General features: G+C 42.6%; 1 protein-coding gene across 1 annotated transcript in view; it reads left to right on the top strand.

Moving 5' to 3' along the window:
- The window catches only part of LOC107186114 (polypyrimidine tract-binding protein 2), a 224,829-nt gene that overhangs the window by 111,327 nt on the left and 93,191 nt on the right, over window positions 1–20,311 (top strand). The window contains 1 exon segment of the mRNA XM_015573922.1: window positions 19,698–19,847. Coding sequence (XP_015429408.1) covers window positions 19,698–19,847 — 150 coding nt within the window.

Raw genomic sequence — 20,311 nt, 5'->3', positions numbered from 1 at the left:
CTTTCACTCCTCATCTCTCTTGACGCCCATTTTCTCTTGTAATCTGACCATAACTTACCCCCTTCCGTCGTCTTTTTGCTCCTCTCTACATTTCATTACATTTGTTGTGTGGATATGTGTGCTTGTTAGTGGCTATTAAGAATGAGGGTAAAGAGTGGTCCACCACGGAGGGATTACGATTGCTAAAGAAGTGAATTCAGGACAAATGTATTGTACATTATTTTCTTGTGCAATTATTAAACATTTGTAGTGTATTATAGATACGACTTTAATTATAATTGTGATTAGTAATCATTTTAATCACGTACACTTATACGGCCCAGGATCACGTAACTGATATTAAATTATTCCATAATTAATTTCCATACGCGAGTAAATAATTCCGTTTCAACTGGAATTGATACGCCGAAATTTTCTGTAAAAGCAATCACTCTAAGATAAATTTTATAAAATATAATTGCAACGTGATACGATACAAATAAACGTATATTAATTAATAGAAACGCGGCCATTATAACGAATACCAAATCATTAATCAATAATTAATGAATATTATGGTTACTCTTGCCATCATTTAAATTCACTGGATGAGGCTTTTCCAAACAAGAATACCATTTTAAACGAAATTAGAACAGAGAAAATAATTGTGAAAAAATTTAATTTGCATCTGATATATTATTTTTTCAAAATTTAAGTTTTTGTGGTAATCTATTGGCTACTGGTCGAAGGGATACAATAATCATCACAGAATAGGGCGAATGATTTTTATTTTATTATTAATCGTATTTTTAACAATACCGATATATGATTTAGGGGGTCTGACAAATTAGAAACAGTAACTCCAGCACGTCCAATTCGAAATGTCAAAAGCACCCGCGCGTGTTTACACCAGTCCCTAATCGTGCCAGTTAGTACAGGCTTATATTTGCTGGCGAATCCAAACATAAGCGGAAGTTTCACCGCAATTCGTCGATCGAAATATCTTCGTACGTGTTCATGTATGAACGGTAAAGGGAAACTCGATCTGAGTTTCGAGGGTGGGCGCGAGCAAACGCGCGCCCATGTACAAATACACGGCTCCACCCTCTTGGTGAAATATTTGACGTTAAGAAACTGGGAATAGAAACGAAGATTACCACGCGCAGGGAACTACTGGTTGCGAGGGGAAGTCAATTAATAAACGAAGGTGGAACAATGAAACTGCGAACGGAATAGAAGTAACTCGGTTCATTTTGATTCAGCGTTAAGTTTCACGGAGTTTACCCGCGGTTCCCTGATTCCTGCGAGGACCGAGAAATCGCCGGAGTGAATTGAAGCCCGTGATTAAGATTTAAACTCTGGCACTTGGCCCGCAAAAATTTCCCGGCCACGAAACCGAAATGTAGAGAACGCTTGCCCAACGGAACCACCACTGAGCACGATAAAAAGATATTGGCGACCGTAAAGACGTGGAACTGTGGCCGTAGAGCCTGTAAAAAGATTGGACGCTGTGTATAAAGCGCGGAACTTCCTAATGGAGATCTTGTGGCGATGTAAAAAAGAAGGGGAAGGAGTCCGCGTTAAACAGCTGAACAGGGAATGAATAAGGCTTGTAGCTGTAAGGAAACTTCAGCACTTTCTTTCGTTAATAGTTTCATGCCAGTGAGTCAATATTTTAGTGGCTTGAGATCTGGAGACTTAGGGGCCTGAAGGTTGATGGGTGTGGGGTAGAGGTATGAGGCAATAAAGGACCAGGCCTCTGGAGGTCTGGAGACTTAGAGGTCTGAAGGTTGATGGGTGTGGGATAGAGGTATGAGGCAATCAAGGACCAGGCCTCTAAAGGTCTAGAGACTTAGGGGCCTGAAGGTTGATGGATGTGGGATAGAGGTATGAGGCAATAAAGGACCGTGCCTCTGGAGGTCTGGAGACTTAGAGGTCTGAAGGCTGATGGGTGTGGGATAGAGGTATGAGGCAATCAAGGACCAGGCCTCTAAAGGTCTGGAGACTTAGGGGCCTGAATGCTGATGGGTGTAGGATAGAGGTGTGAGGCAATCAAGGACCAGGCCTCTAAAGGTTTGGCGACTTAGGGGTCTCAATGCTGATGGGTGTGGGGTAGAGGCATGAGGCAATAAAGAACCTGGCCTCTGGAGGTCTGGAGACTTAGGGGTCTGAATGCTGATGAGTGTGGGATAGAGGTAGGAGGCAATAAAGGACCAGGCCTCTGGAGGTCTGGAGACTTAGGGGCCTGAATGCTGATGGGTGTAGGATAGAGATATGAGGCAATAAAGGACCAGGCCTCTGGAGGTCTGGAGACTTAGAGGTCTGAAGGCTGATGGGTGTGGGATAGAGGTACGAGGCAATCAAGGACCAGGCCTCTGGAGGTCTGTAGACTTAGGGGCCCAGGGAATTATGTGTTTAGGTAATCAGAGACTTGAGGATTCTGGAATAGAGGGATCTGTAGCTCTAAGGACCCACGTGACTATGCACGCAAGAGCCTAGGACACTGAGAAGTTAGGAACCCTGAGGACTAGACATGTAAGAAGCTGGAACTCTAGCGATACAGAGGTCAGATGACCCAGGGAATTAGAGGTAGGAACCAGGAAAGTAGGGGTAGCAATCAGGATTTAGGAATTGATGGGACGAGGAATTAAGTGAAGATACCTAGAGGTCTGGAGTTGTGGTGTCTTGGGATCTTAGGGTTATACGGGATCTGAGAATTTTAAGGTCTTAGGGTCTTGGGAAGTAAGGAATTTAAGGGTTAAAAATTGGCAACATCTAGCCAACTAAAGAGTACATGGTTTGTGAAAGTAGATTTTAATAAAAGTCGGAAGTAGGTAGGAGGACGTTGTTTACAGTAAAGAGGGGCGCTAAGTTTTGCGTTACTGCAAATGTGTGTATCAGGTAATAGGTAAACAGTTGAATGTTCCAGTAGATGGGCGCTACTAAGTGTTACATATTACACAAGGGGATTACGTTAAACTCGAGCTACAGAAAGAGTAAATTCATTAGACAGTAGGATGAATGAAGTTATCGCCTTTGGCGAGAGCAAGTATCCCTCCTGAGAATACACATTTGCTGAAAGAAATATAACAAAATATCGTGAAATATTATAAAGTAGACGTAAGAAACATTATTTAACGAATTTTATTCGTACGATAAAATCAGTATTGAACGAAATACAATTGGGTAATAGAATTTTAACATTCAATTAGGCCGCTCAATTTCACGTCATATGGTTACTCAACTGTAGTCATTCATCGGGTAATTACATTGAAAGATTGGAACAGAACGGCTTTTCGATTCGCCGTGTGTCACAAGGGTCGAGAATGATTATCGTCCTGTACACGTTGGCCATTTCCAGTGTAAAAGCGGTCGATGGAAGTCATATTAAACGTATTAAACGCCGTGAATAAATATCACTTTGATTGATCGCTATCGGGGATCGTTTTCAAATCGTACCGTTTCCCTTCGCCGTTACCTTTTTCCCTCGGAATAGGCGCGAACATCGCCGTCCGTTCGTTCCTGCTCGTCCCCCTGGCGTTGATTTATGGATGTTACTTCGAGCCATTCCGGTGTCATCGAGTCGGCCGTGTGACGCTACGAAGACCCGAATGAGCTAGCGTCCAACACCAGTCTAGTGTTTTCGATCGTATTTGGCGGCAGAATGACGTCCCGATGGCAAATAATCACCATCGAATCTCGAATTACACTAAATCCTCAATGAGTGTTCTTTGGTGTCTTCAGGTGTAACGCTGACTTTTTGATGAGGTTTAGCACGTTGATAGAGCTTGGAATTCTGGACCCAATGATATTTGTTTCAGCCACATATGACCATTAGTTTATTAAATATTTAATGTTCAGTACCGAGGAACACTTATCGAGAATTTACTGGTCATACCGTTCATGCTCCCGATTGCATCGTCGAAAATTCTGATAGAAAAATGAAAACCCTGTCCAGTGTATAGAAGAAAGAGAAAAACAACGCTTTTAAGCAAATTTGCGCTACGCCTCGCCAGAAATTCCTCTTTTTCCCGAGGCAGCGCTGTCGTTCGCGGGAGATAACAGGGACGCAATTAATCATGGCCCTGGCTGCAAGATGGGCCAACGTGTCCAAATACGTTATGAACGTGGCATACGCCATTGTATCGTGGTGTGCACACGCTACCATACGCTACTGGACATACGACCGGTCGTGGAGGGGGGGGTTAGAGCCAAAGGGTGGGAGGGCGTCCACGGTTCATCAATAACCGGTATTCCCAGCCCTCCAGTCCGTTCTACGATTCTACATCCTTTCCATAAAACTAGCAAGACTGCATTGAGGCCTCTGTGTCGTTTTGGCCGGTCAATTTATTAACTCCCAGCCCCCTGCCCCCTTTACGCGTTGCCACCCATTCGTTCACTTGGCCTTCGTCGAATTTATTATGGCCCATGTCCACCGTATACAGACTGATACAGAGGCTACGTGATCGATTTCGCGATGAAAGCGCAGACTTCTCTTTTCAGGTATTCTGTCACCTGCTCTTTTAGATAATCGATGTTTAAGATTTGTACAGTAAATACTGGATAAGTGTTCGGAGGCTACTCGGCATTGACGAGGAAGGTTCCTAGGTGTAACGCTGACTCTTAAACGAGGTTTAGTACAGTTATAGAATTTGGAATTCTGAAGCCAATGATATTTGTTTCAGCCGCATACACCCATTAGTTTATGAAATATTTCATGTTTAGTTAATGCTTTTTTTTCCTCATCGAGGATTTACTGTATTGTTTGGTGTCCTGGAATGATGGGAATAACAGTGTGATGGGGATAAAATAGCAGTGAACGGCCTGGTCATCTCGTAGCTACACAATACAGTAAATCATCGATGAGTGTTCGAAGGTTCCTCAGCACTGAATGTTGTTCAGACGTCATCCCCACCACTGGGAGCTTGACTGGTTCCATGGGGGACCCCTCCCAATGGTAGGGATGACGCCTGAACACTCAGTGTCGAGGAACCCACGAACACTCATCGATGATTTCCAGTAGTGGAAAAGACTCGTGATGATTGTCATCTTTCACGTCACTTTAAGGCAAGTTAGGCCACCTTTTCGTAACACGTTTATTGTCAGACATGTGGACGTGTTAATATATATTAAATTTTTAGTGTTCCGTGTGTGCCATGTTGTTTATTTAACGAAAGTTGACGAATAATCTTTTTTTCCAAGAATATAACTGGAGTAAAGTATATTGGAAATCGGACATTACCAGTCCCCTTCCGTCAATCCAACGATAATCCTTCGATACAGTTTTACGATTGTCGTTGTCCTTTGTCCCCAGGAAAGGCTCGTAAACAGACGAACCGTCGGTCTCGGTGGAAACAGTTAACATCGACCGGGGCGGGTGGAGTCGAAACCTTTCCCGCCCTTTTCGTCATTCAATTACTATTTATTGAGAGTGCGGGTCGCGCAATAACGCGTGACCGAGCAAACATGTTCTAAAAAGGACTATCAGCGATGATTACATTGTCCCTGGGACACGTTGGAACTGTTTGTGGACATTCACAAAATCACGCGAGTTCTTTGATTAATTCATTTTGTCGTTTAACGTCTTAGTCGTGAATGACGAGTATACTCGTCACGAAGAAATGGCAATTTTTTATGTAATAAAAAGTAGTTACCATTTGTTATTTAAATTAATATTTTCGTGAAAACTGCAACATATTTGTAAATTTTAGACATTTTAGACTAGTTCTTTTTAGATCATTTTTCTAAATATATTTATTTTTAGTAAGACAATTATAAATGCTTAAGTTTTATAAATAATATAAATAAATTTGAACAATAGGATGATTGACTTTTCAAAACAAAAGAAAGGCGCTATTTCCTTATAATTTACTTCAATTTTGCAACATGTTCTGTACGAATATGCATACTAGCCATCGAGTCGTGCTAGCAACACAACGTAGATAATTTTGAAAAACGGCACGACAGCTGAAAAGTTAAAGATTTCTTGTAAAGATGACCTTAAGATCAATCATCTTTTCTTTATCGATTTTTGTAATTACGAATTTTTCATCTCGCCTAGGTTCAATATCATATTGTTTTCAGTCAAAATTTACAGCTGTAATTGCATTCGGCCTGGACACAAAAAACTGCACTACATTGTCGAAGTCGCCAGCAAGCCAGATTCCCAAATAGACTGTACTGTTTTTCTGCTCCATTTTTCGTCCCGTACCGTTTGCATGGAAAATAAAATTGACCGATGCAGCATTGTTCCGACTGCTCCCCTTGTCGTCGAATTGTTTCCATCTGATGTCCGTTCACTGCGTATGTTTCCGACAACAATGAAGTGGAACCTCATTCAATCAACATTCGCCGTTCTAATTAATTGTAACGTTTTCCATAGCGGTAAAACATGTCCGAATAACATGTGTATTTTGATCTCGCGAATTGGTCAGAGCCCGGAATGCAATTTACATTTATCACATTGCAAATGCGCATTAACAAAACTATGCTATCCAAATATTAATTTCAATATATTATTATTTAATTTGACAATAATATATTTAATCATATTTTATATACAGTAAATCCTCGGTGAGTGTTTGAAGGTTTCTCGACACTAAATATTAATCGAAACAAATATTATTGGCTTCAGAATTCCAAGCTCTCTCACTGTACAAAACTTCATTGAAAAGTCAACGTTACACCTGGGAACCTCTCTTTGCCAGTGCCGAGGATCCTTCGGACACTTACCGAGGATTTACTGTAACTCTACATACGACCATTTTGTCTATGACTTGTTAAAACTGGGGAACAACTGTGAAAATTTTTCGAAGACTTTCTTTCTCTCTCAGTCACTATTTTGTCGGAACAAAATGATCCCTGGGCATCGAATCGACGCGCGTAAATCTGTCTGTAGCATCGACGTGAAAATCCACGGGCTGATAAGCGCCAGTCAAGAATTTGACACTGACAAAAGTTGCATTCGTTCGGGATCGGATTCAAATTTTCATGACTGGCCTCGTGAACTCTCGCCGCACTTTTTCCTATCCGGAGGGGAAATGTTGCCTGTCTTTCAATTAAGCCCGGTTACTTGCTAGAGGAAGATTGCTCCGGGATATATCGGCAGTGTCGTTGAAAATTTAAAAAATTCCCATCTCATAATCTATGGATCATCACAAATGTAAAAAAGAATAATATAGTTGAGGACCCCTGACACCTGGAAGGTTTAGCGCCCGCCAACAAAGTGCAGCATGCGGATATATGGATTTTATAGTTAAACAATATTAACTTCAGATAAATATTTTTGGTCAACGTAGAAACGTGTTAATAGGGACTTTTAGGCCGCCAGATGGCCCCTAAGACAATAAATTTCTCGCAAGTACCCGTTCCGTTACCGATTAGGCTATACGTACTCCCCTAAACAAATCCCCAAATATCTTTGCATTTAGCCTCTCACTATTCAGCAATTAAAACTGAAGTGATTATTCGATGATAATAATTTTATACTTCTATCAAGACGTACATGCATGTATCTAACACATATTCTATAACGAAACCTCAAATATCCCTTCTTCTAAGACTGGGTCTGTCAGATAGTCTTATTAATGAATCAACTAGTAGTCCTAGGATGATACCTCTCCATTTCATGCCTCTTTTTTCACCCCCCATCATTTTATATCACTTCAGACGTCCAAGGAATATGAGCCAGTAAACACCCCCGACATCCTGATTTTGGAAGTTCGTACATGTCCAATACAAATAGCTAGTGTTATCATCAATATTAGGTTGCTTAGGGCCACGATCATCGTAATAGTAGCCTAAGTGATGATGCCAAACGATTGGAGGCGTTCAAGGGTTGGTCAAAAGAGCGGCAGGACGCGAAATAAGAGGAACCATAGGGACTCAGACCTCCCTGGAGTTGAGGAAAGAGGGTCGTTTAATGAGGGTCCCTTATTCCGTCCCTGATTTTTCAATCGGTTACAAGCGTGAGTTTGCACACTTCCGGCGCACAGACGACGACTTCCTCGACGCTTAGCGCCGAGACGCCGCGGGAATTATCGGCAAAACGTCAATATGTATTACCTTGACGTCCCAACGATCATTTAGGCAGCTCCCATCTTACCACAACACGGTCAAACCCATGATTCAAATCCGTGATCCATGATCGTGAATTCCCGTCTCATTTCTAGGATTTCATAAGCTTTATTAATGGTCTATTAATATTCTTATGGATTTGCACTAGACAAAAGGTTCCATTGTTTCTGTGAGACCAGGAATTTCCGTCGATTTCGACGGAACCACAGTTCTCGGTTGTCATCGAAAATAAAAACCGTTGTTTTACAGCGATTGATATTCGTTTGATACCGTGTTTTCGCCAGGATATCGAGGGTGAAAGCATTGTCGCCAGCTGCATCACGCGACACCGTTGCACTGCAAGAAAAATATTTGTGGACGTTGGCCAGCACTGTCATCTCGAATTTCTTGCCATTTTTCTTGGACCTTTAACATTTTCTTGGGCTCTGTCCCTATTTTATCAGCTTATTGCCATCGTACAGGTCCTTTTACTCGTGCTAATATTTTCAACAACAAAAAAAGAAAAAAATGAAGATAATGATGGGACGAGTAAGGAAAGTGGTCTAAGTGTGGGGTAGCTCTTTTACTTTAGCAGTTATTGTGAAATCTATAGAAGGCTTTTAAGATGTAACACTCTCTTGTATCTGAACAATGGTTGCTTTTTATCTTGTTCTTGAATCGTAGTTCGACACCGTTTCTAGGGAAAATATAGAATAAAGACCCTAGCCTCTATTGGGTCCACTTCGTCTACTGTATCATTGCATTAAATCACCGATGAGTGTTCGAAGGCTCCGTGTGAGTGTTCAGACGTCATCCCCACCACTGCGTACTCAACTAATTCCACGAGGGAACCCTCCTAGTAGTGGAGATGACGTCTGAACACTCAGCGCCGTGGAGTCTTCGAATACTCATCACTGTAGTTGTGCAACTGGCCACCAGATGGCAAAGCAACCGATCTCGATCCTCATTGGCTCCTTCGCCTCGATCTAGTCCACGTATAAAGCATTCGTGGTACCGTCTCTGGCGACTTCTCGAGGATCTGATTGCTTCGAGTCTTTTTCCCTCCTCATCATCGTCAAACACTTTAGCTACCCAAACACGACTCGATTGGAAAAACCGATGGTCACGAGATACGTCAAAGGGGAAGCAGCAGCAAAGTGGTCGCGATATCGTTTAATTAATCAAAAAAACCAGAGCGCAAACAGAACGAACGCTGGACAAGAAATAACCACTGGAGGGGGTGGGTCAATCAAAGGAAACGCGCAAATACACCCGCAATTAAAAATAGAAGGGAGGAACAGGAAAAAAGCGCGAGCAAATAAATTCCGTCGCTAACCTGGCGCAATAAATATTCCACCCCTCCCCACATCTGGCAAAGCATGACACAATGAATACGTGATATTTTCCTTGTATCTGAATTTTTCAGTCGCCTAATAAAATACCTGGCTAACACACAAAAGGAGAACAGGGTATCGAAACGGTTTCGTGGTGTGTGTGTTGGTCAGGTGAAAACAGAGTCGCTGCCATTTTTCATCCGTCCGCCGCAGAAACGCCGTTCACCCCTTATCCGGGCCCTCGACCATCCCCTCCCACCTCCTCACCGTTCTCGGGTTTCGATTTCGATGAATACACGCAGGGGAGGTATTGATTTCGATAGGTCACTTGTCCTTTTTACATGTTTCTCTCTACCCCTCCCTCCCTCCCTCCTCCAGTGGACAGCCTCTCAAGAATCTTCGGGCGCGGCAACATTTTCAATACCACCCCATCCACGAGCTCCCTTATTGTGCCCCTCCTCCCATTAGTTTTAATATCAACATTTTCTCGTGAAGTCGGGAAATGAACACGGGACGCACGGCAATACAACAAGGGGGAGAAAATAGAGGGACGACAGTGGAAAGAATCACGGGGTTTGATTAATTCGACGGGGACACAATTGTTAAAGACCGTTTTCGAGTGATTGGATTTTTCTCGGTCGAGCGTGGGTATTCGTGTTTGAGCTTTCTATTCGCGAGTGGTTGCCCCGAACAAATCTATTCTGAAGTTTTTTTCCCTGCAATTTGTCGCTGAAATTAACGGTGGATACAGTGGACTCTTAATATATTGCCGCGGCTGGGGCGGTTCGAGAGGAAAATTCTAGGAATCGGCAATACATCGAGAGCCAATCCATGATACATTTTGTCCTAGTAGCGACGGTTCCGGCGCCTGCGCCAGAACTGAATCGCAATTTTGTGTGCGTGAAAGTATTTCTGGAGGGGGAGGTGCCTCGTGCGGCAATATGCAGTAAAAACTCCATGAGAGTTTGAGACCCGGCTCCGTTTAAAAACTGTTGGGGGGGTAAATTATTCATTTGGTACATTCTTCTTATCCAATTGTCATCGAGTCTTTATTGTACCAAGACTTCACTATACTTGATTTGCTTGGGTTGGACGAGTCAATGAATGACAATTAGCTGTATTTATTATTTAATTATCTAAAATTCGTGAATTGTAAATACTTTATTTAGGACTTCTAGATGTACTTTCACAACAGGTTAACTAAAAATCGGATTTACCGGGTATATGCTTGAGGGGGAATGATAGTACTGGGGTGGAGGGGGGGTGAGAAAAATATTTCCTATCTCGCCGAAAGAGACACTCGGAAAACTTTTCCCTCGGCACTTTTCGCGGTCGCGCCTCTCGAGTGCATCCATCGTGGAAACGACATGGCCCGCGCTTATCTGGAAAACTCGTCCGCGGGTGGTTGGACGCCTTTCGTCTGCTGCTCTCCAAAGAAAGGAATCTGGATTTTCTGTCGGCGAGCAGAAACGGTGCCTGAAGGGCAAACGTTACGCCACGCCGGAGGGTTATGGGGGGGGGGGGGGAGGGGTCGAAGGGGGAAACGTTATGTAAGTCAGAGCTCGAGAACAGGGAATCTACTTGGAATTCTAATGGGGATAAGACCATCGCGCAGCCTGTTGCGCCGTGGCACGTGCTCCTATTTAACTGCGTCTCTGTGCTCGCCGCGAAATCACTTAACCGTCCATCGTCATGCATACTGATCTTCGTCAGTTAGTGAAAAATAGTACAACACATAATAAATGCGTGTTTGCACCTTGAAGGATCAGAAACTAGCAATCCAAGTTTCAAAAGATTCGAGATTTTTAATTTTTAGTTTCATAATTTGATTTCAAATTTTGAGGCTTCGTTTTTGAACATGGAATTGAAACTGAATAGGGAAATTTGGTAGTCTACAAATCTGCGAAGTTTAAAGAAAATCGACATTTTTAATTGTCAATTTTGAAATTCGATTTGAAATTTTGTAACCTCTTTTTTGCATGTGGAATTAAAAGTGAATAGGGAAATTTGGTATTCTACAAATCTGTGAAGTTTAAACCAAAATCGAGATTTTTAATTGTCAATTTTGAAATTCGATTTGAAATTTTGTAACCTCTTTTTTGCATATGGAATTAAAAGTGAATAGGGAAATGTTGTCCCCCACAAATCCGCGAAGTTTAGAATAATTTGAGATTTTTAATATTCACTTTTAAAATTCGATTTGCAGTTATATGACTTCTTTCTTTGAAAGTGAACTTATAAATGAATAAAAAAATGGACTTCGTGGTCGTAGATTGAAGCTTGTGGAAGTCTGTGTCTTGAAAGGATTTGGGTGAAGGCATTTTATTTTACCGCCGAAATGTTACACGTGGGAATACAGCCCCCTCCCCACCATCTACATAAAACGCCAGTTGGACGAAGCCGAATCATGTCGGAGACACATGAGTGTCGTGTCGTCACATCGACCACTCACGAACCCGTCAGTGTCTGCGCCGGGTCCGTTTTATTTTCGAGTGAGTTTTCGAATTGTGAACAGTTCGGTGATTCGAAACGGCGGCAAAAGCCGAGTAACGTTTTGCGTGTTACTTTGTGTGTGATTTATTGCTTGTGATTTCCATCCATTCACGACTCTGCAAACTCCGATAGGCATGCGCAATAATTTTAAAAGTGAAACATGTGGCAAAAGACAGCATAGGTTATGGCTAGGCGTCCTGTCAAATGTGAGTGTTGAAAAATTAATAATATCGTTTAAGGCAATTTAATTTAACCGTACAATTTTTATATATTTGTATATAGAATTTTATAATCTGCTGCTAGACATTATTATATTCGTAAAAATTCTATTCAATTGAGGCTACAAAAGGGAAGGCATATAAAAGTACAGAATCCCATTGGAAATGTAGTGTGCAAAAGACAGGATGAAACAGGAGAAACAGGATAATATAGGTGGGAATCTTTTCTCAGCAGACTGTGTCAGGTCTGGTTCGCTTCGATTGTGACAGCTGATTTTTATTATCGAGACAGGCTCGGACGACCCTTACGCAATGTCTAAGGGTAACTTGTATTCCATTTATAAGCTTATCACTACAAACCTTATTTCTGCATGAAAGCTCCCTTTCATGAGAAGCTTTATTATTATTTTTTTTTTTTTAGAAAATTGAATCTGAATGTGTGTATAGGTTCATTCAATTATATGGGGCACTGAGGAGGAGGGACCATTTACCCTAGCTCCGCTCACTCGAATGCATGCGTGCTCTACCAATTAAATTTTTCTAATTTTCCTATTCAAATTAAATTTTTTCGAACGCCAGAGCCCTTTACGAAGAGAATTGCTTCCGAAAATTCACTTATTTTTTCTGATACACCGCAATATGCAGAAAAAGTATTAAATTGTTTATAGTTCAGCTTTTATTTCCATTAAACGGTCAATGTCATTTGCACAACACGGAGAATCGTAACGAGGGGCGGCAATGAAACGTGCCCACGGTGGTTGGTTAAATAATTGTCACATGTTTATCACGAGAAATATTTTAGCGTGGTTTGAGGCTCGTAATGGCGAGAGTTCCCGGGGCTGATGTCTCCTTTAACGAGCAGGTATGACCACATAATGGATCCCAACCATTGCCCCAGGTTTTCCTCATTTACAGCGGGCGTCTCTAAGACCCCTCGGGCTCGTTCGCTGGCAATGATATAAAGATTATCGGCGTGATAAAATGTTTTAGAGACGTAACCTCAACGTTACCTAGACGCAAAAAGCCACGAATTACACCGTGTACCGGTATTTATTATCTCTGTTTTCACGTGGATATATTTTTGTGCAGCTATTCGTAGCATAACGATTCTAAACAATTCAATTTATGCATTCTATATATGTGACTTGATTCGGTTTCTCTGTAAATTATTCTTTACTTTATATTCTGTGTAAAAATAACTAAAAATCGTTCCACTTTATTTTTTCTTCACACGATCCGTTGACCGTTTGCTGTACTTGGTTTATTTTAGAATTGTTCGATGCATGTACATATATTTGATATAAAATAATTCTCAACCTGAATAGTCCGTTGTTTCCTTCGGTTCGAGAAAGCCTGGAGCGTTTTCTAACGGAATTGGAATGTTGACTTCCGGTTGGCGGAGCGCGTCCTCCCTCGTTATCAGGCTGTGGGGGGAGGTCACGGTGCCCATTTCCTACAAGCGATTTTCCGCGAATTGCCTCCATTATGTCCAATTATCGGCTCGGATGAAGGAAGACATATTCTCCGATGGGGGGCGGGCGGCCGAGAGCAGAAGATGATGGGCCAGGCAGGCAGAAAGAGAAAAAGACGGGGAATTTTTATTATGCTTTGAGGGTGAAAGCTGTAGCCTTGCAGAAGAGATCCATAGAATGCGTAGAAAACAATATAAATAATTCACAAGAGGGGTTGAACATTTTTCTTTAAATGCAAGACACTGCATAGTTTCTTCTAAAAATAAGTGACGAGACCAGGTCCCTCGCCATTTTATAAAATCTACCACAAAATTGGAAACTGGTGGATCCTACGAAACTTTGATCACGAACATTAGTCCAACATTTTTGGTGTCAGTGGAGTACATTTACTAAAGAAACTTTTCACTCAGTCAGTCAAATCTGCACAGTCAGATTTTGTCCAGTACGTGTCATAAGTATTTGCAATAGGAATGGCTACAGAGTTAATATAGTGTCTGCTGTAAGAAATTTGCTTCACGTTTCTGCCAGGCATAGTCTGTCTATGAAACCCAAGTCAAATGCGGAAACAGATGGCTATGGATTTCTAGACAGATGTCGTCACTACCTGCTGCCAGTCTGCGTGCAAATGATTATTTCGGTAGTTACATAAGACCCGAAAGAAAAAATTGACTATCTGGTAGACGTCGGATGTCACGAAACAGGAACGAAAAGGAACACGAAGGCCCGGAAAGTGGGGGAGATGTTAGAACACGTTGTCCAGGCACGAAGAGGTTCTCGAGGTCGTCCCCGAGAGTGGTGAAACGGTACTCGAAGTCAACCTTGTTTGCACCATAAGGGCGGCATTTCTCGTGGGTTGCATCGGGAGGCCACCTCCAACCTGCCTTTTGCGAGCGAAGGGAAACGCCGGGCAATTAAGCCTCTTCTTCTGCGATCGACAGCCACTCGCGTGGCGCCTCGTTTCGGCCCTCGACATCTCGAGTGTCTCATTTGATACCCTCTTCTTCGAAATTGCCCAGCCTGGTCGAGACTTCCGAATTGGACCCTTCCCTCGGTCTTTTTCTCCGGATATTCGGTATTTTCTACGGTATGTACTGTAGCATTAGCCGCGCTGGCTTGTCGCTACATGACCACTGCACCGAACTCCATTTTCGTAAGTCAGTCCACGGTGATCTGATTGGTTAGCTACTCTAAGCCAGGCACTTGCCGAAATTTTGTAGAGGTCTAGGCAAGACAGACCTCTAGACCCTCTAGTTGTCAGGGGTAGCTACTTTCAACCATGAATTTGGCAAAATTTTGTGGTAATCCAGACGAGGCTGACCTCTAGAGTCCCTAGTTGCTAGGGGTAGTTACTCTCAACCACGAACTTAGCGAGATTTTGTAGAGGTCTAGGCAAGTCACACCTCTAGAGCCTTTAGTTGTCAGGGGTTGCTACTCCAAACCATCAACTTGACGAAATTTTGTAGAGATCCTGACGAGGCTGACCTCTAGAGTCCCTAGTTGCCAGGGATAGCAACTTTAAACCATCAACTTGACGAAATTTTGTAGGGATCTAGGTGAGACAAAGCCTCTAGATCCCCTAGTTGCTAGGGATAGCTACTCTAAACCACGAACTTGGCGAGATTTTGTAGAAGTCTAGGCAAGACAGACCTCTAGAGCCCCTAGTTGCCAGGGGTAGCTACTCTAAACCGTCAACTTGACGAAATTTTGTAGGGATCTAGGTGAGACAAAGCCTCTAGATCCCCTAGTTGCCAGGGATAGCTACTCTAAACCACGAACTTAGCTAGATTTTGTAGAGATCTAGGCAAGTCACACCTCTAGAGCCTTTAGTTGTCAGGGGTTGCTACTCCAAACCATCAACTTGACGAAATTTTGTAGAGATCCTGACGAGGCTGACCTCTAGAGTCCCTAGTTGCCAGGGATAGCTACTCTAAACCAGGAACTTGGCGAGATTTTGTAGAAGTCTAGGCAAGACAGACCTCTAGAGCCCCTAGTTGCCAGGGGTAGCTACTCTAAACCGTCAACTTGACGAAATTTTGTAGGGATCTAGGTGAGACAAAGCCTCTAGATCCCCTAGTTGCCAGGGATAGCTACTCTAAGCCACGAACTTAGCGAGATTTTGTAAAGATCCAGGTGAGGCAGACCTCTAGATCCCCTAGTTGCCAGGTGTAGCTACTCTAAACCATCAACTTGACGAAATTTTGTAGGGATCCAGGTGAGACAAAGCCTCTGGATCGCATAGTTGCCAAGGATAGCTACTCTAAACCACGAACTTAGCTAGATTTTGTAGAGATCTAGGCAAGACACACCTCTAGAGCCCCTAGTTGCCAGAGGTAGCTACTCTAAACCGTCAACTTGACGAAATTTTGTAGGGATCTAGGTGAGACAAAGCCTCTAGATCCCCTAGTTGCCAGGGATAGCTACTCTAAACCACGAACTTAGCTAGATTTTGTAGAGATCTAGGCAAGTCACACCTCTAGAGCCTTTAGTTGTCAGGGGTTGCTACTCCAAACCATCAACTTGACGAAATTTTGTAGAGATCCTGACGAGGCTGACCTCTAGAGTCCCTAGTTGCCAGGGATAGCTACTCTAAACCAGGAACTTGGCGAGATTTTGTAGAAGTCTAGGCAAGACAGACCTCTAGAGCCCCTAGTTGCCAGGGGTAGCTACTCTAAACCGTCAACTTGACGAAATTTTGTAGGGATCTAGGTGAGACAAAGCCTCTAGATCCCCTAGTTGCCAGGGATAGCTACTCTAAGCCACGAACTTAGCGAGATTTTGTAAAGATCCAGGTGAGGCAGACCTCTAGATCCCCTAGTTGCCAGGTGTAGCTACTCTAAACCATCAACTTGACGAAATTTTGTAGGGATCCAGGTGAGACAAAGCCTCTGGATCGCATAGTTGCCAAGGATAGCTACTCTAAACCACGAACTTCGCTAGATTTTGTAGAGATCTAGGCAAGACACACCTCTAGAGTCCCTAGTTGCCAGGGGTAGCTACTCTAAACCATCAACTTGACGAAATTTTGTAGGGATCCTGACGAGGCTGACCTCTAGAGTCCCTAGTTGCCAGGGGTAGCTACTCTAAACCTGGAACTTGGCGAGATTTTGTAGATGTCTAGGTAAGAGAGGACCCCTGGGTCTCTACAAAATTTCGCCAAGTTCATAGCTTAGACTAGTTACCCCTGGCAACTCTGGCACTGGCACCTAGTGGCTAACGTCTCTATGTTTACCCATTCTACCTACCAAACTACGCATGGTGATTTCACCCAAAATTTAAAAATTTCATTTCAATATAAGTGGTCTCATAGCCAAGGTTTCTACATTCCGTTACTGTTTTAAAGGGGAAGAAACCTCGATCAGTCAGTTGAACATTGTGTTTAAGTATCGAACAAGTACCACCGGGGGTGAAGGGGCTGGATTCCAATAAAACGGAGATCGTTTTGAGTTTATTTTACGAGGAATTCACGGCCGGCTCTTCTCTCTCACCTGTCTCTGAAATTTACTCCTATTTATCGTCGTTTCTTATCGTTACCTTCGAGCCTTAGAGAGCCGAAGCACGTATAAGCAGCTGTTTTACGAGGTTTCCGTTGGAGCCATATTCCACGGACTGTCTCTCCATTTCTTTTCCGCGGTTCTCCCATTCCGTACCCCTACTCTTCTTTCTCGCTGGTTCCCCCACCCCCTCTCCACCTGTCCTTTTCGCGGAGTTTGTGAAGATGAGTTTCGAGTCTTCTGAAGTGGCTAGAGGTGAATTCGGGTAACAGGAAACCTCGAGAGGAGGCCCCTGGGCAGCAGCAGCTAACCTTTGAAATTAAACCCCTCGACTTCTTTTGATCCCCCCTTCCCCCGCGGTAATTCTTCTATCCTTTAACCTCCCCACCCTGGTCGACAGAAACGCAAGAGGGAAAAAGTTGCTCGGACAGGGTATTCACCGACGCACGTGGATTCGGATTCTGACGCGCTTCAATTCGCACGGTCCATTGTTGAGTTACTCTCCGCGACTTATTATACTGTCAGGGAGATTATTTTTTAGTTTTCAGGTGCTGAAACCACGAATCCGACCAGAACATTAAACGAGGTTGAGAAAATATGAATGATCACGACTTCTAGGGAATTGTAGGATAATTTAGTTTCTAGATCGATTTATGTAGATAACGATTTTGTAAATTTTTCCTTTTTTTTTCGTTATGGATTTATATGTAAATATATTTGATTAATTTTTGGGTGTGACAGAATGCATCTTTCACGAGGAATGAATTATCCAAATGTGTTTCCAATTTATGAAATATCGACGCGGGCACAGAGTCTGGAGGAAATAAATCATGGGAGAACAGCGGTGAGTCTGACGTATAGATTTTTCCGCGAACCGTAAAGGTGACAGGAAAATCGACGTCCGTGCCACCGGGTATATCTTGTATCATCATTCATGAATATGTTGATGGTGATTTATTAACTGTGAACCGGGACTGGGTATTTAAGAAATATCGGTGGCGTGAGTTTCTGTTAAACGATGGACTAAATTCCTGTAACCTGTTTTATTTCGTGAATACAACAATATTCAGTGCGGTTATTAAATGTAATCGAGGATTGAATAATTACTCGAAATAGATGGTCGATGGTACGCGATGGCATATTATAATGCAATTGAAAAGTAACGAACCGTGTACGATAAATTTTCTGCTGTGCATTGAGGTATGTACAAGTATGTCTTTATTATGCACTATACTGTACTCAATTATCCATTAATATACGATAATACATTATACGAACTCGTTGCATTGTATTCAATTCCTTCTGAAATGTTTCGAAATGGAGATTTAATCGAATCGTATCATTATCCTTGGAAATGTAATCTATGAACTATAAATATTGCAATAACATAAAAATTTCGAACATTGTTCACTTGAAACTATGTGAAATATTTTAAGCAACTAGTTTTGTCAATCTTATTTCAGTTACATTAAATTTATCAGTGGGTCGTATAATGTGAAGAGCAGAGTTCGGCAAAATTGTATTCGAATAATACACAGTGAAACGCAGCAGTACCTAACGGTGTCGTTCTGAGCTTTAAACAGTTAATGATATTAAATAATTGTTCGACAAATGTCGATTCATTCATAACGAAGTACTATTTTATTATAAAAATTGAAATTTCCACGTTTAAACAATTAAAAATGACGAAATACTTTTTTTTATCTTTTATTCGTTATTCGAAGCATTTTATCTAGATAATTAGTTCGCCCATCTCTGGTGAAGAGTGTCGTTAGTTTCCCCGACTACTGCTAGATGACTACGCATATGACTTCGTTCCCGCAAGCAGTGTCTGTCGACTACAAAACTCACAAGTTCGAAAGATTATGGAAAGTTCGTTAGTAGATGGGTCCCTTAAGTAAACTCGGATCTTTTTGTGGTGTCTTTACCCAAATAAAAAAAAAAAAAAAAACATACAGAAAACCTGACAGACCGCCGACTTTCACAGAAACGTCCGTCTTCCTTAACTCGGTAAGGAGCGCATTTTCCGATCAGTTAAACCCGACAAACCCCAACAACTCTTCCCGAGAGTGGAAAAGACGGTTGCGCGAGGAAGAAAAAGACTGAAGTTCGGGGCGGAGTACAAGAGAGTCGCGGAGGCAGAGTTCGGGCGTAGAGGAGAGAGTCTAGGGAGAAAGGGGGTGGAGGAGGAGGGGACTGACTGCGGGCCGAGTCGACTAGATTGAGCCGTGATTGAAAATTCTGCCCCCGGCAACAAGGGTTTCGATTTAAATGTATACGCGAGCGAAAAGTTTCGTTACTTTTACACGCGGTAACCAATGGAGACCCCCCGAGTTCTTTCGAGGGTTTATCAGGAAGTCGAGGTATACGCGCGTGTGTGTGGCTTTCGTTCGAAGGCATTTTAACGAGGCCTAATAGAATTTTAAAAGCGTATTTCTGGGGACAAATACGAGGTTTGTCGAGAAACTTTGATCGGCCAGTAAATACACACTGGGGTTACTTTTATTACGTGAAACCGAAGTTTCACGTTTATTGATATCGATTCCTTTTAAGTCTGAACAGTTCCTTGGATGTTTCTTTGGGATCGTTTTATAGAAACATGAATTGTGTTGTATTAAACATATATTAAATGGTACTTATTTTCATTTGTTACAGGTTAAACTTGACAAGAGCCACAACAGCAAACCTTCGAGAGTTATCCATATCAGAAATATCCCCAACGAGGTGTCAGTGGGTGAAATCGTCCATCTTGGTGCACCCTTCGGTCGCGTTACTAACGTCCTCGTTCTCAAAGGCAAGAATCAGGTAAGTGATGATCGCCTATGCTCAATTCAGAATGTCCAAGTCATTTTGGACGACATTTAACATCGTGCCCTGATAGCTAAAATGTCAACGATGTGCGCCTAAGTGTGCCGAAAATTGGAGATACGCCAGAGTTACCATTTACCCGGTTCGACAGCGAATCGACCGAAATTACGGGGTGGAATCCTTCTCACGAGCAATATTTACCCGTTCAACGGGTACTTGTTTCACAAAAACACACGTTTGATCCATAGGCCGGAATTCGAGTTTGTGCCGCACGAGCGGCCCACTTCGGCCGAGTCGGACGCAGATGGCCGGGCGCGCAATAACAGAAACAATCGAATCATCGATTCACCGGGATTCGAATCGATGATCGGCCATTTAGGTATTATTATCCATTATTATCCGTGCGTTTGGTGCGCCTGCATAGAGGCGGATCTGCACAAAGGCGCCTACCTCACTCTCCC

This window comes from Dufourea novaeangliae, unplaced genomic scaffold (genome assembly GCF_001272555.1).
Source record: "Dufourea novaeangliae isolate 0120121106 unplaced genomic scaffold, ASM127255v1 scaffold72, whole genome shotgun sequence".
Taxonomy (NCBI): Eukaryota; Metazoa; Arthropoda; class Insecta; order Hymenoptera; family Halictidae; genus Dufourea; species Dufourea novaeangliae.
Note: the sequence above shows the minus strand (reverse complement) of the source record. Positions and strands in the feature narration are given on the sequence as shown.